Consider the following 14,175-nt stretch of genomic DNA (forward strand, 5'->3'; position numbering starts at 1 on the left):
TCAGTATTATTTATCACATAAACATATCAAGTCTTATTTAGCATTGAAAAATATCATGAACTATGTATTATTTAAAAATATCAAGAATTATTTATTATTTATACATATCAAGTTTTATTAGCATTGAAAAATATCATGAATTATTTATTATTTAAAAATATCAAATATTGTAATATTCAATCAAGTTATCGATCAACTAATTGTTTTTTATTGGATGTAATGATTATAAGGAAAGGTAATTATGGATCATTCAAAACATCAAGTAAATAAGTAGCTTTGTCAAGTCAAATTTCCATTACATTTATTTGTTTGTTTTTTTATTCACCCACTACATTTATTTGTTATTTTAATTATTCACCCATTACAATTCATTTCATTCTATTATCAATATAGTGGTTAATTATGTATTCTGCGTGGTGGGATACACAATTAACCATTCAGCTCTAATATATTCACCCACTACATTTATTTGTTGTTTTTTAATTCACCCATTACATTTCATTCTATTATCAATATGGTGGTTAATTATGTATTCTGCGTGGTGGGATACATAATTAACCATTTGGCTCTAATATACTCACCCATTACATTTCATTTCATTCTATTTAAAAATATTATCAAAACATAAAATCAATTATTTAAAATATCAAGTATTATTTATCACATAAACATATCAAGTCTTATTTAGCATTCTATTATCAATATGGTGGTTAATTATGTATTCTGCGTGGTGGGATACATAATTAACCATTTGGCTCTAATATATTCACCCACTACATTTATTTGTTGTTTTTTAATTCACCCATTACATTACATTTCATTTCATTCTATTATCAATATGGTGGTTAGTTATGTATTCTGCGTGGTGGGATACATAATTAACCATTCGGCTCTAATATATTCACCCACTACATTTATTTGTGGTTTTAGTTTTTCACCCATTACATTTCATTTCATTCTATTTTCAATATGGTGGTTAATTATGTATTCTGCGTGGTGGGATACATAATTAACCACTCTCCTCTAATATACTAACCTCTCGTGGTAGAGCTGGAAACATTCTATACAAAGAGTGGCTAATAGTATAAAAAAATATAAATAAATAGATTATAAAAGCATATCATTAAAAAAAAAATATTATCAAAACATATCTAGGATTTTTTAGCATTAAGACATATAAAAGATTTAAAGCATTAAAACTATCGAGGATTTTTTTATAAATTTATTATCATTATACCCATTCAAGAATATACAATTGAATAGGATCATTCAATAATATCAAGATTTATTATATAATAATTATAAAGTAATTATTTTTTTTGATCATTAAACTTATCAAGTATTGTTTTACATTCAAGAATATTAAATATTATTTATCATTAAAAATTATCAAGTACTGTGTATTATTCATAATATATCAAATATTATGTATAATTAAAAATATCAAGTATTATATAGCATACAAAAATATAAACTATATTTAATCATTAAAATATATCAAGGATTTTTTAGCATTTAATTATAATTCAACTATAATTTATTTTTTTTTTATAAAATTTATTATCATTATACACATTCAAGAATATCAAGTTTTATTGTATAATAATTATAAAATTTATTCTCATTATACACATTCAAGAATATACTAGTGGATTGGATCATTACATTTATTTTTTCGTTTTTTTTATTCACTCTTTTCATTTGTTTTTTTTCACTCTTTTCATTCCATTTAATCAACTCTCTATAGGTATTTTGATTAAATAGATACTGAGGTGGGCCTGCTTGGTATCTATGTTTTTGAAATTCACCTAATTTTCAATCTGGTGGTTAATTATGTATTCTGCGTGGTGGTATACATAATTAACCACAAATTTTCCATATGGTGTTTAATTATTTATACTGCCTGAAGGTATAAATAATTAAAACATTTGGCTCTAATATACTAACCTCCCCGTGGTAGAGCTGGAAACACTCTTTACAAAGAGTGGCTAATAGTATAAAAAATATAAATAAATAAAATAAATAAAATAAAGGTATTAATATCTTTTTAATATCTTTAAAAATTAATTATAAAATCTTTAAAATTTTTTGGGCATTGTTTTTTTTATTTTTTGAAAGTTAAATTTGGCTAAATTAAAAAAAGAGATAGTTTTTCCAAAAAAAGAGATAATTATTAATCACTACTTTTTATATTTTTATTTTTATTTTATTTTTATTTTATATTTTATATTTTATTGTTTTATTGTTTCTATAGCTTTATTCCTCTTCATCTGAATAATTTAAATATCTAATTTTTATAATATCTTTTGGAATAACAATTATGGACATAAATAAAAGGAGTAATGATAAGCCCATGGCAAAAGTTGAAACAGGTAATAGGTCATGTTGATTGTACAAGTATCCAGAGAAGAAAGGGCCTACTACTCTTCCCAAAGACCCAGATGAACCAATAATACCCATTAAAGTACCTTGGGAGGCGTTTCCAATGGTTGAGGAGATTGCTTTTGAAAACATTGAGACCACTACAGTTTGAGCTAAAGGAAAACCAAAGCCCCATATTAATATATAACTAACTGTAAACTGGGTCCAATTCATTTGATGTACCATTGTAATAAAACATCCAGCCAACATTACCAAATTTCCAAACATTAATATCCAATAGTCATGTAAAATATCCTTCTTGCAGAACCAACTAATAAGTAAAAGTAAAAATATACCCATAAATCCTAATCCACCAAAAAAGTAGCCACTGTTTTTACTGTCAATGGTATCGTCTAAATTGTTATAAATTGGTGTGCCAATGGTTTCATAAATACCCTATTAATATAAAGTTTAAGTTAATATATGTGGATATAATTCGAAAGGTATTAAATGTTACTTACCAAAACAGCTCTGATTAAGAAATTGATTATTACAAACAAGACCAAGTTTATAAAAACTCTCTTATTTTTATATAATACTTTATACATTGAGTCATTTGAGGCGTTTATACCACTGGAGCTATTTTTTAGAGAGTTACTATTTGATAAACAGTTACTACTTGTACTTGTGCTCTCTTCATTGCTAAAATTTAAATCACAGCCATTGTTGTTATTTTTCGATTCATTCTCGACGTTTATAGTTTGAAGCGATGAATAACTTGTGTTATAAATTAATTGTGATGGTGATGGATTTGAAAAGAATAAAATGATGACCAATAATAAAATTAAATTTTGAAAGAATAAAAACCAACCAGGAGATGTTACTTGATCGATTTTAATTGGACCAACATAAAATACTGGCAAGTATGTGAGTAGTGAGCCAATAATTGGGGATACTGCAAAACCGAGGAATTGAAGTGCACTTGATAGTGCGATATAAGTTGTTCTTTCATTGGGCATTGTTATATCGGCCAAGTATGCTCTTACTACACTTAAAGTACCAGCACCAAAACCTAAAAGAAATCTTGAAGACACTAAAATCGATTGACCCAAGAATACGTTATCTTCTTCAATATAAGCCAAGCAGTAACCTAAACAACTTATAACACAAAGAAAAATGGAGCCATTGAATAGTTGTTTATAATTTGTATGATTTGAAAACATTCCCAATACCATAGTTGCTATTAATCTACCCAAACTGAATGCAGATATTACAATTCCTAAAAGAGATGCAGTTCCACCCATTTCATCGGTATAAAGGGTAATGGTTGGAATAATAATACCTCTTGCAACTTCCCCGAAAAATAATATTGCAAATACTATTAAGATATTCATCCATTTCGATAATTTACTTTCTTTTATTTTATTACTATATAACAATAGCTCTTTTTCTGATTCCATATCTATTAAATTACTATTTTCATCACCATTATTATCGTTTTCATTATAATAATCATTTAAATTATCATCTGAATTTTGTTTTAACATTTTATTTGAATTTTTTTTTTTTGAATTTTTTTTTTTTTGAATTTTAATTGATATAAATATTGTTTAGAATATATACAGGATATTATTTATTATTTAAAAGTATTGTTTTATAAAATTATTAACATTTAATAGTATTGTAATATAATTGGATAAACTAATTTTAATACACACACAAGATTACAAAAAAAAAAGCTATTAAATATATTCCAATTATATTATTACTATGGATCTATGTGTGTGAGAACAAAATGTGTTGTTTTGCTTTTGTTTTTGTTGCCAAATGTATTTAATAAGTTTATATTTTTTTTTTGGTTTAAAATCTTTTTTTTTTTTTTTTTTTTTTTTTTTTTTTTTTTTTAAAAAAAAAATTACTATTTAAATCTTTTTTTTAAAAAAAATAAAATATTTTTTATTTTTTTTTTTGGTAAAAAAATTAATTAACTATGGGGGGTTGGGATGCTTTATATTATTATTTTAAATGTTAATTATTATTATTAATTTTATTATTAAAGAAAAATAACCACACACACATATATTTAAATAAAAACAAAAAAAAAAAAAATAAACAAATAAATAAAATAAAATAATTAAATTTATTTAAAATAAATAAAAAATAAAAAAATAAATACACAAATTACTTTTTTTTTTTTTTTAAGATTTAAATAGATGATTTTTAATACCCCTTTTTCACACTACATTACTACAAAATACACTGACCCACACCTTCCACAAACATTCCATAAAAATGATTTCTTTATATTTTATCTTTTAATACCATTTTTAACTATAATTATTATAAAATATTAATAACCGTATTAAAAAAAAAAAAATTTATTGTTAAATCTATTATAAAAGGAGCATTTCAATAATAATATATCAAATATAATTACAATAAATATAATTAGTGATTTGTTTTCCCTATAAACTCAAAAAGAGAGAATTACGCGCTTAAATTTTTAATTTTTTTTTTTTTTTTTTTTTTTTTTTAAATTTTTTTTTAAATTTTTTTTTTTTTAAATATGTATTATTTTTTTTATTATTTTTAAATAAATAGCAATAAAAGAATAACCCTTTCTTTCTCTTTTTTTTTTTTTTTGTATTGGCGCATATGTGTGTTTTTAATTAATATTAAATTATTATAATAAACTTACAAAGTAATAATAAATATATTATATATGCAATAACAATTTAATAATAATAATATAATAATAATAACAATAATAACAATAATAAATTTTTGATTTTAAAAAAAATCAAATCTATTAATAATAATTGAAATGTCTCAAAAATGGAATGAAAATGAAACAAAGGTAGACAAAGATATCCAGAATGAAAGTAAATATGTATATGAAAAAGAAGGTTGGTTAGTTAATATGCAACCAGTAAGTAGAAACAATTACAATAATTTTCAACAAACTAAACAAAAAAATATCTATAAATCTTTAATCAATCTGTAATCGATCAATCTTATCAATAAATATCAAAAATATATGAATAATATTGTTTTTTATTGTTATAAAATAATTTTCCACTTTAATAATACAAACTTTGCTATATTAAAACTTTTGCACACCACACCATTCACCACTATTCCCCACCATTCCCCAATTTTCACATATCTTTATATATTTATTTAAATATCATTAATCATTATTAAAATTAATAATTTATACACTTATTATCATCTTTATTTAATATTAATATCAAATTTATTTTTAGTCCTCATCAAAAGACAAAGAATTAGGAATCGATAAATCATCTTTGGAATTATTTTTTATTCAAGACGATGCAAGTTCCTTTAGAGCTTGGATACCATATAATCCATATTTTTATATTTATGTTAAAGAAGGACATCAAAACGAAGTAGAATCATATTTAAAAAAGACATATGAAAAAAAGATAGCAGGTATAGATATTTTAGAGAAAGAGGATTTGGATTTAGAGAATCATTTATCTGGGTTAAAGAAAAAGTATTTAAAAATTAGATTTCACAATGTTCAAACTTTAATGGCAATTAGAAATGATATTTTTCCAATAATTAAAAAAAATAAACAAAAGACAAATACATCAGAGGCATATGAAGATGAAACCTTATCTAGTATTTTGAGCAGTTTAAATAGCAATAATAATAATAATAATAATAATAATAATAATAACTATGGAAATTCAAAAAATAAAAATAAATCAAAACATTCCAATAAAATGCCAACAGAATATATTTTAGATATTAGAGAATATGATGTACCCTATTATGTTAGAGCTGCTATCGATTTAAATATACGTGTTGGACTTTGGTATACTGTTTCAAAGAGTAGCCAGTCGAGTCCACCCATTGTTACCGAAATCCCAAATCGTCCATATAGACCGGATCCAAAAGTTTTGGCCTATGATATCGAAACTACCAAATTACCTTTAAAATTCCCAGATTCTTCAATTGATTCAATTATGATGATATCATATATGTTAGATAGACAAGGTTATTTAATTGTAAATAGAGAAATTGTTAGTGAGGACATTAAAGATTTCGAATATACACCAAAACCGGAATACTATGGCCCATTTACGGTGTTTAATGAACCTAATGAAGTATGTATAATAATAAATACTATTTAATAAAATTAATAATTAATAATATTTTTTAAAATTTAGAAAGCAGTAATAGAAAAATTTTTTAGTCATATTAAAGAAGAAAAACCACATATTTTTGTATCATACAATGGTGATATGTTTGATTGGCCTTTTGTAGAAGCGAGAGCAGTTCATCATGGTATTGATATGCTCAGAGAAATAGGGTTTAGATGTGACAATGGTGAGTATAAAAGTAAAACAAATCCACATATGGATGCATTTTGTTGGGTAAAAAGAGATTCATATCTTCCACATGGTAGTCATGGTTTAAAAGCTGTAACAAGAGAAAAGCTTCGTTATGATCCACTTGAATTGGATCCAGAATTAATGTTAAAGTCAGCACAAGAAGATCCAGAGACTCTTGCAAATTATTCAGTTTCTGATGCAGTTGCAACATATTATCTCTATATGAATTATGTTCATCCATTCATTTTTTCACTCTGTACAATTATTCCATTAAATCCAGATGATGTTTTAAGAAAAGGTTCTGGTACTCTTTGCGAAGCTCTATTGATGACCCAGGCATTTAAAGCCAATGTTATTTTCCCAAATAAGCATAAAGATGATATCAACAGCATGTACAAAGGCCATTTAATCGAGTCAGAAACTTATGTTGGTGGTCATGTAGAATGTTTAGAGTCTGGTGTATTTAGATCTGATATTCCAACTAGTTTTTCCTTAGATCCAAACTCAATCGAAATTCAAATGAATAACGTAGATGCAGTTTTAGAGTTTGCATTAAAAGAAGCTAAACTCGATAAAAGTACCATTGGAAACTATCAAGAAGTTAAAGATGATATTATTAAAAAATTTAAAAATCTTCAAGAACACCCAAAGCAACTCAGTCACCCATTAATCTACCATTTAGATGTATCTGCTATGTATCCAAATATTATTTTAACAAATAAACTTCAACCAGCTGCTGTCGTTAATGAGGAGTTTTGTGCTACATGTGTTTATAACAAACCAGAGAATAAATGTCAACGTACTCTAGATTGGCAATGGAGAGGTGACTATTCACCATCAAATCATTCTGAATATCGTTTAATTTTACAACAATTAGAATCTGAAAAGTTTGGTAATGACTCCACACCATATAACGATTTGGACGAAGAACAACGTAATACTCTTCTTAGAAAAAGATTAAAGGAATACTCTAAAAAAGTTTACAGAAAGACTCACATCATCTCTCAAGAAATTCGTTCCGATACCATTTGTATGCGTGAAAATTCATTTTATGTTGATACTGTTCGTAATTTCCGTGATCGTCGTTATACATACAAGAACCTTCATCGTGATGCAAAGACCAAGTATGACAAATCAATGAAAGAGTCTGGTGGTGCCAATAGTGTCGCTGTTTTAGAAGCACAAGGTGAAGTTATCCTTTACGAATCTTTACAATTAGCTCATAAATGTATTTTAAATTCTTTCTATGGTTATGTAATGAGAAAAGGTGCTAGATGGTACTCTATGCAAATGGCAGGTATTGTAACACACACAGGTTCAAATATTATTAAAGAAGCTCGTGAAGTAGTAGAACAAATGGGTCGTCCATTAGAAATCGATACCGATGGTATTTGGTGTATACTTCCATCACATTTCCCAGAGAATTATACGTTAAAATCCGATAATGGTAAAAAGATAACATTCTCTTACATTTGTGAAATGTTAAATGAAAAAGTTTCAAAAAACTTTACCAATCATCAATATCAAGATTTCGACCCAGAAACTAAAGAATATACAATTCGTGATGAATGTTCAATTCTCTTTGAATGTGATGGTCCATACCGTTGTATGTTGATCCCAACCTCAAAAGAAAAAGATGTCAAATTAAAGAAACGTTATGCAGTCTTCAATAAAGAAGGTCGTATTTGTGAACTAAAAGGTTTTGAAATTAAAAGACGTGGTGAATTAAAATTAATTAAAGAGTTTCAATCTCAAGTTTTTAAAGAGTTTTTAGGTGGTGACTCATTGGATGGTTGTTATCAAAGTGTAGCTGCTGTTGCAAATCGTTGGTTAGATTTCTTGGACTCTCATGCTGAAAACTATGAAGAAAAAGATCTTATCGAACTTATTACAGAAAGTAGTAATATGAGTAGAAAATTAGAAGAGTATGGTAGCCAGAAAAGTTCAGCTATTAGCACTGCAAAGAAATTAGCAGAGTTCCTCGGTGATGAAATGGTCAAAGATAAAGGTCTTTCCTGTCAATACATCATTAGTAATAAACCAACAGGTGCTGCCATTACCGAGCGTGCCATTCCAGTTGCAATTTTCGATGCTGATTATGAAACTCGTTGTTATTACCTCAGAAAATGGATTAAAAGTGGAAGCAGTAATGATTTAGAAATTCGTGAACTCATTGATTGGGACTACTATAGACAAAGACTTTCAGGTGTAATTCAAAAAATTATTACAATTCCAGCTGCTCTTCAAAATGTTTCAAATCCAGTTCCAAGAGTTACTCATCCAGATTGGATCTTAAAAGAGATTAGAAAAAATGAAGATGGAAGACAACAAACATCAATTACTTCATTTTTTGAACCTTCATCAAATAGTAATAATAATGACAATGATGATCAAGATCAACCAGGTGAAATTCAAGATATTGAAAATATGTTTTCTTCAAGATTTAAAAATCTACCACCAGTACAACCAAAAGTTACAAAACATAAGCGTATCAATCAAAACTCAATTATTAGCTCGTTAAAAAAAGCAAATTCAAGATCACATTTATTTAATAATCAAGAAGAAGAAGAAAGAATACTAAAAGAAAAGACCCCATCTTATGAAAAAGATTTTGAAGGTTGGTTAGAATCTTCAAAAAAGAAATGGCGTGTTCAACGTTTACAAAGAAAGAGAGAGAAAAACAATAAACAAAGATTCAACAATAATTCCACCAATACCAATATTGATGATGATTCATTTAATATTAGATCAAGTTCAAGTCTATTTAATAGTACAAGTAATAATTCAAACAATTTCTTTAAGAGCCAATCAGATTTAATTAAAAGAGGTGTTTGGAATATTATTTCAATTGAACCTGTTCCAAATCAAAATGGACTTTATCAATTTTGGTCATTAATCGATGATCAAATTATACCAATTAAAGTTTCAATTGATAGAGTTTTCTATTTGAATAGTATCGATAAGAATCCACATCCATTAGCTAAAGAAGAACCAAATGTTGTACCACCACGTTCGAAACCAAAGATTAATCTTTTCTCCCTTTCAATGTCCGAAGAAACATTCTTGCAAGAATCTAGAGAATTAAATACTCTTTTTACAAATCCAATGATCGAAGGTGTTTATGAAACCAAAGTACCATTAGATGTTAAAGCTATTATTGAAGTTGGTTGTATTGCGTCACTCTCACGTTCAAGTCCATTTTTCACAAAGATTGTTAATAGCAATACCCATTTCTCATTAAATGATATCAGTAGAAAACAAGAAAAACAATTCTCCTATTTATCAGAACAAAATTTCAATCAACTGTTTCTTTACGAAAACACTAGAGATGGAAAAGATGGTTATTTTGCACTCTACAATATGAATACTAATCAATGCTCGATCGTTTTCTCTAATCCATATGCTGGTACCAAAATTGATCAAAGAGTTTTAAACAACATAAAAGATAAATTACCAAATATCCAATTTACTCTTCAACAAAAGAACTCAATGGTCAATGCCAGAAAAGAAATTTCCAATCTTTTACTTGAATATCAACGTAAAGGTCCAACTATTATTTGCTTACAATCTGCCTCACCTTCCAATATTATTGAACAAATCACCATTCTCAAAGAGTTCCCACGTGTACCTATAGTATTCCACGAAGAAGATTCTAAATACTCACCATTCAATTGGGAGGTACATGCATTAAAACCATTAGTAGTTCGTCTATCAGATATCCCACAACTCTGGGTTTACTATGCCAATATGTCACGTTATTCAAATATTCCAATTGGTAATTTACCTGCTGATTGTTACTCATTCATTAGCGATGTTTTATTCTCTCGTTCATTAAAAGATCACAGCCATTTACTTTGGATGTCTGATTCAAATTTCCCAGATCTTGGTGGCTCCGAAGAAGATGATGCTAAATTCTATGAAGAACTTAATAGTGTAGAAATTAATCATACTGATTGTTACAATCAAGTCTGTGTCGAATTAGATATTTCAAGTTTAGCCACAAACACCATTTTAGAATCATTACATTTGGCCGAAATCGAAGGTATTCTAGGTAGTGAAATCGGTGACGAAGCAGCTATTTCAATTTTCGAAAAGTCTAACGCTAAAGATAATGGTAACTCTGATTCCAATGACGGTTTTGATAAATATTCAATTGCCAATAGATCAGCTATTAATCACCAAATTAGTGGTTGTGAAAAAGAATTTAACATTCTTAGAAATATGGTCTCTAAATGGAAACTTGATTTGGTATCTGGTAGTAGTAGCCAAAAGAATTCGATCTGCTCAAAATATTCTGAACAACTTTTACTTCACTTTTACCGTTGGATTAGCTCACCATATTCCAAACTTTATGACCCAATTATCTTCCGTACCCTTCACCAACTTATGAAAAAAGTATTTATTCAATTAATTTTCGAATTTAAAAAATTAGGTTCAAAAATTATCTATGCCAATTTTAACAAGATTATAATTTGTACCTCCAAAGAATCAATTGAAGATGCTCAAACCTATTGCAACTTTATTCTCTCAGTTATTAAAAAGAAAGAATTATTCTCATGGATCGGCTTCAAGGCTTCAAACTATTGGTATAATTTATTGTGGATGAATAATACAAATTTCTCTGGTATCCTATATAAGTTTGATCAAGATGATAGTGATATCGAAGATAATCAAGAAACCAGCGACAAACTCCTCAAAATTAAAAATGGTGAAATTAAAATCAATTGGAATATTTCTGAATTTTTACCACCTCAAATTCAGAATTCATTTATTGTTATTATTTCAGATTTCATATTTAGACTCTATAATTCTAAAATTTTAATTAAAAAACAATATCAACAACAACAACTCTCACAATCTCAAGATTCTGTAAATAGTGATATTTCATTAAACTCAAATGGTGAATTTATTAGACCAAATCTTCGTGACAGCTCAACTTGGTTAGAAGAAGATGAAGAAGATGCTCCTTCAGATAAATTTAAATCATTTAATCAATTAAACAATAATAATAATAATAACAGTGATAGTCTATCATCCTCAACATCATCACAACAACCACCAACATTATTATCACTAAATATCAATAACAGATTTAATTTATTAGTTGATAGTAACCGTATTTACACAATGTTACAGAGTTTCCAACAAAACTATAACCTTTTAGAATTTCCAATTTTACCAGGTAGCCATCTCGAATTAACCAATCCACCACTAGAGTTTATCAAATTTGTTTGTCATGTACTCTCAATTGATAAATCAATAGCATCAAAAGTTCAACGTTTAAGAAAGAATTTAATGAAAATGATTAATGTTAGAGAATTTTCTGAAGAAGCTCAGTTCAACGACCCATGCATTTCTTTCACACTCCCAGATGTTATTTGTTCATCTTGCCACTCTTGTAGAGATATCGATCTTCTTAGAAATAGAAATACTACCGATTCAATTGATGATGATAATGGTGTATCAGTTAATAATGACAATGAACTATCCTGTACTCAATGTAAAAGTAAATATTGTAAAAATACAATCGAAAGTCAACTTGTAGAAATTATTCAAAGACGTTCATTATCTTATCAGCTTCAAGACTTAAAATGTTCTAAATGCCACGATATTAAATCCGATAATTTATCTGAAATTTGCGCACAATGCTCCGGAAATTGGGAATGCACTCAAAATAATAATCAATTTTTAACAGAGTAAGTAGTTTTATGTAAATTATTTTATTATTAATAATTAATATTAATTTTTGTTTTTTTTTTTTTTTTATAGTTTAATTATCTTTAAAAACATTGCTAAATTTTTTAATTTCGAATGGTTAGACGAAACAGTTACAAAACTTCAATCAATTTAAAATTAATTATTAAATTAAATTAATTACTCATTATTATTACAAAATGTAAAAATAAAAATTATAATAAAATTAAAAAAAAAAAAAAACTCAATGTATTACGTACTTTTTTAATCAAGATATTAACTATTAATTATTATTACTCTTTTTTTTTCCCATTACCAAATAATTATTATTATCATAAAAACTATGTTAATATTTATAATAATAAAAAATTAAAATTAAAAATAAAAATAAAAATTATAGTAATGTTATAGGGGTAGATTTTAGCAACAAAAAAATTATAATGGTGAATGTGGGGAAAAATTCAAAAATAATAATTTTTTATATGAAATAAATAAAGATTTGTATTGTTAAAAATTAATATGTCTTATTTCATTGGTATTATTGTTTTTAATATAAAAGGAAAAATTCAGTTATAATTAAAAAGGAGAAATAGTGTTGTTATAATTTATGTTAAAAATATTTATAATTGTTTTATTTCAAAAAAAAAAAAAAAAAAACCATGGTTTTTCACGCGTTTTAGCTCTAAATATCCAACACCTCTACACAACACCATAACTTATTTTTTTTAATGAGAGAGAAGAAAAAATTTATTATTTGAATAATCAGAACATGGATCTGAAACCTTTTAAAAAAAAAATAAAAAAAAATAAAAATATTAAAATATTTAAACTAAATTAGACAAAATAAAGAAAAAAAAAAATTATTTGAAAAAAATAGATATTTAATTTTTTTTTTTTATTTTACAATTTATTTAATTTTATTTATTTTATTTTATTTTATTTTATTTTATTTTATTTTATTTTATTTTTTTATTTTTTTTTTTATTTATTTATTTTTCATTTCAAAAATAATAAATAATTTTTTTTTTTTTTAAATTATAATTTTATTGTAAATAATAACAACAATAACATTTTTTCTAACTAAAAACTATAAATCTTTTTTTTTTTTCCTCCACTAAATAATTCCAAAAATGACTTTTGTTAAAGGTGTATGTTACGATCCACAAAGAGCCAAAGAATCTGTTTTAAAAACCAAAGACCTCTTAAATGATATTGAAGGTATCATTAAAAAGGACAATCCCTCCAAAGAGGAAGTTTTCGATGCTTATAAATTATATGAAAGTTTACCAATTACTTTCCAAATCAATTGGGCTGTAGCAGGTAAGTTATTATTAATACCATTTCCAATTTTAATTTTATTATATTAATATTTTCTTTATAAATAGGCGAAGATGCAAGTGAAAATCAAAAAATTGCTGATTTTTGTAGAGATAAATTAAATGAATTAAATCATGTCCATGGATTCACTCATGCTAAAATTCCAAGAGCTTTCAACGCTGACAACTATTAAAAACAAATAATTCTTTAAAATAGAAATTATTGTAAATAATATAATACCCTATCCCAATTTTGTAAATAGATAAAAAATAAAATAAAAACTTCAAAAAAATAGAAAAACCTTAAAAAATAAAATAAAAGCTTAAAAAATATAAAAACAAAACCTTTAAAGTTTATAAAAAGATTGTTTTTTTTTTTCTATTATATTATTTAGAATTACATTTGGATTAATAAATATTATCCACTTTTATTTTAAATATTA

The 14,175-nt window shown here is 25.7% G+C and overlaps 3 protein-coding genes across 3 annotated transcripts; 2 read left to right on the plus strand and 1 right to left on the minus strand.

Moving 5' to 3' along the window:
* Positions 1-2,256: 2,256 nt before the first annotated feature.
* DICPUDRAFT_153860 (uncharacterized protein) lies at positions 2,257-3,908 on the minus strand (the record flags this gene model as incomplete). The annotated part of the gene is made up of 2 exons (XM_003289431.1): positions 2,257-2,817; positions 2,883-3,908. The coding sequence occupies 2 exons, from the start codon at positions 3,906-3,908 to the stop codon at positions 2,257-2,259; spliced, it is 1,587 nt and encodes a 528-aa protein (XP_003289479.1).
* A 1,277-nt stretch (positions 3,909-5,185) lies between these two features.
* Positions 5,186-12,644, plus strand: DICPUDRAFT_94903 (uncharacterized protein; the record flags this gene model as incomplete). The annotated part of the gene is made up of 7 exons (XM_003289421.1): positions 5,186-5,290; positions 5,628-6,494; positions 6,558-9,378; positions 9,470-9,492; positions 9,525-11,662; positions 11,744-12,418; positions 12,492-12,644. The coding sequence occupies 7 exons, from the start codon at positions 5,186-5,188 to the stop codon at positions 12,571-12,573; spliced, it is 6,711 nt and encodes a 2,236-aa protein (XP_003289469.1). The 3' UTR covers positions 12,574-12,644.
* Positions 12,645-13,448: 804 nt separating this feature from the next.
* DICPUDRAFT_98373 (uncharacterized protein) lies at positions 13,449-14,066 on the plus strand. Its single transcript, XM_003289422.1, has 2 exons — positions 13,449-13,736; positions 13,802-14,066. Exons 1-2 carry the CDS (start codon positions 13,547-13,549, stop codon positions 13,924-13,926), a joined length of 315 nt encoding a protein of 104 aa, XP_003289470.1. The 5' UTR covers positions 13,449-13,546; the 3' UTR covers positions 13,927-14,066.
* Positions 14,067-14,175: the final 109 nt, after the last annotated feature.

The sequence above is a fragment of the Dictyostelium purpureum genome (genome assembly GCF_000190715.1).
Source record: "Dictyostelium purpureum unplaced genomic scaffold DICPUscaffold_177, whole genome shotgun sequence".
Classification (NCBI taxonomy): domain Eukaryota; phylum Evosea; class Eumycetozoa; order Dictyosteliales; family Dictyosteliaceae; genus Dictyostelium; species Dictyostelium purpureum.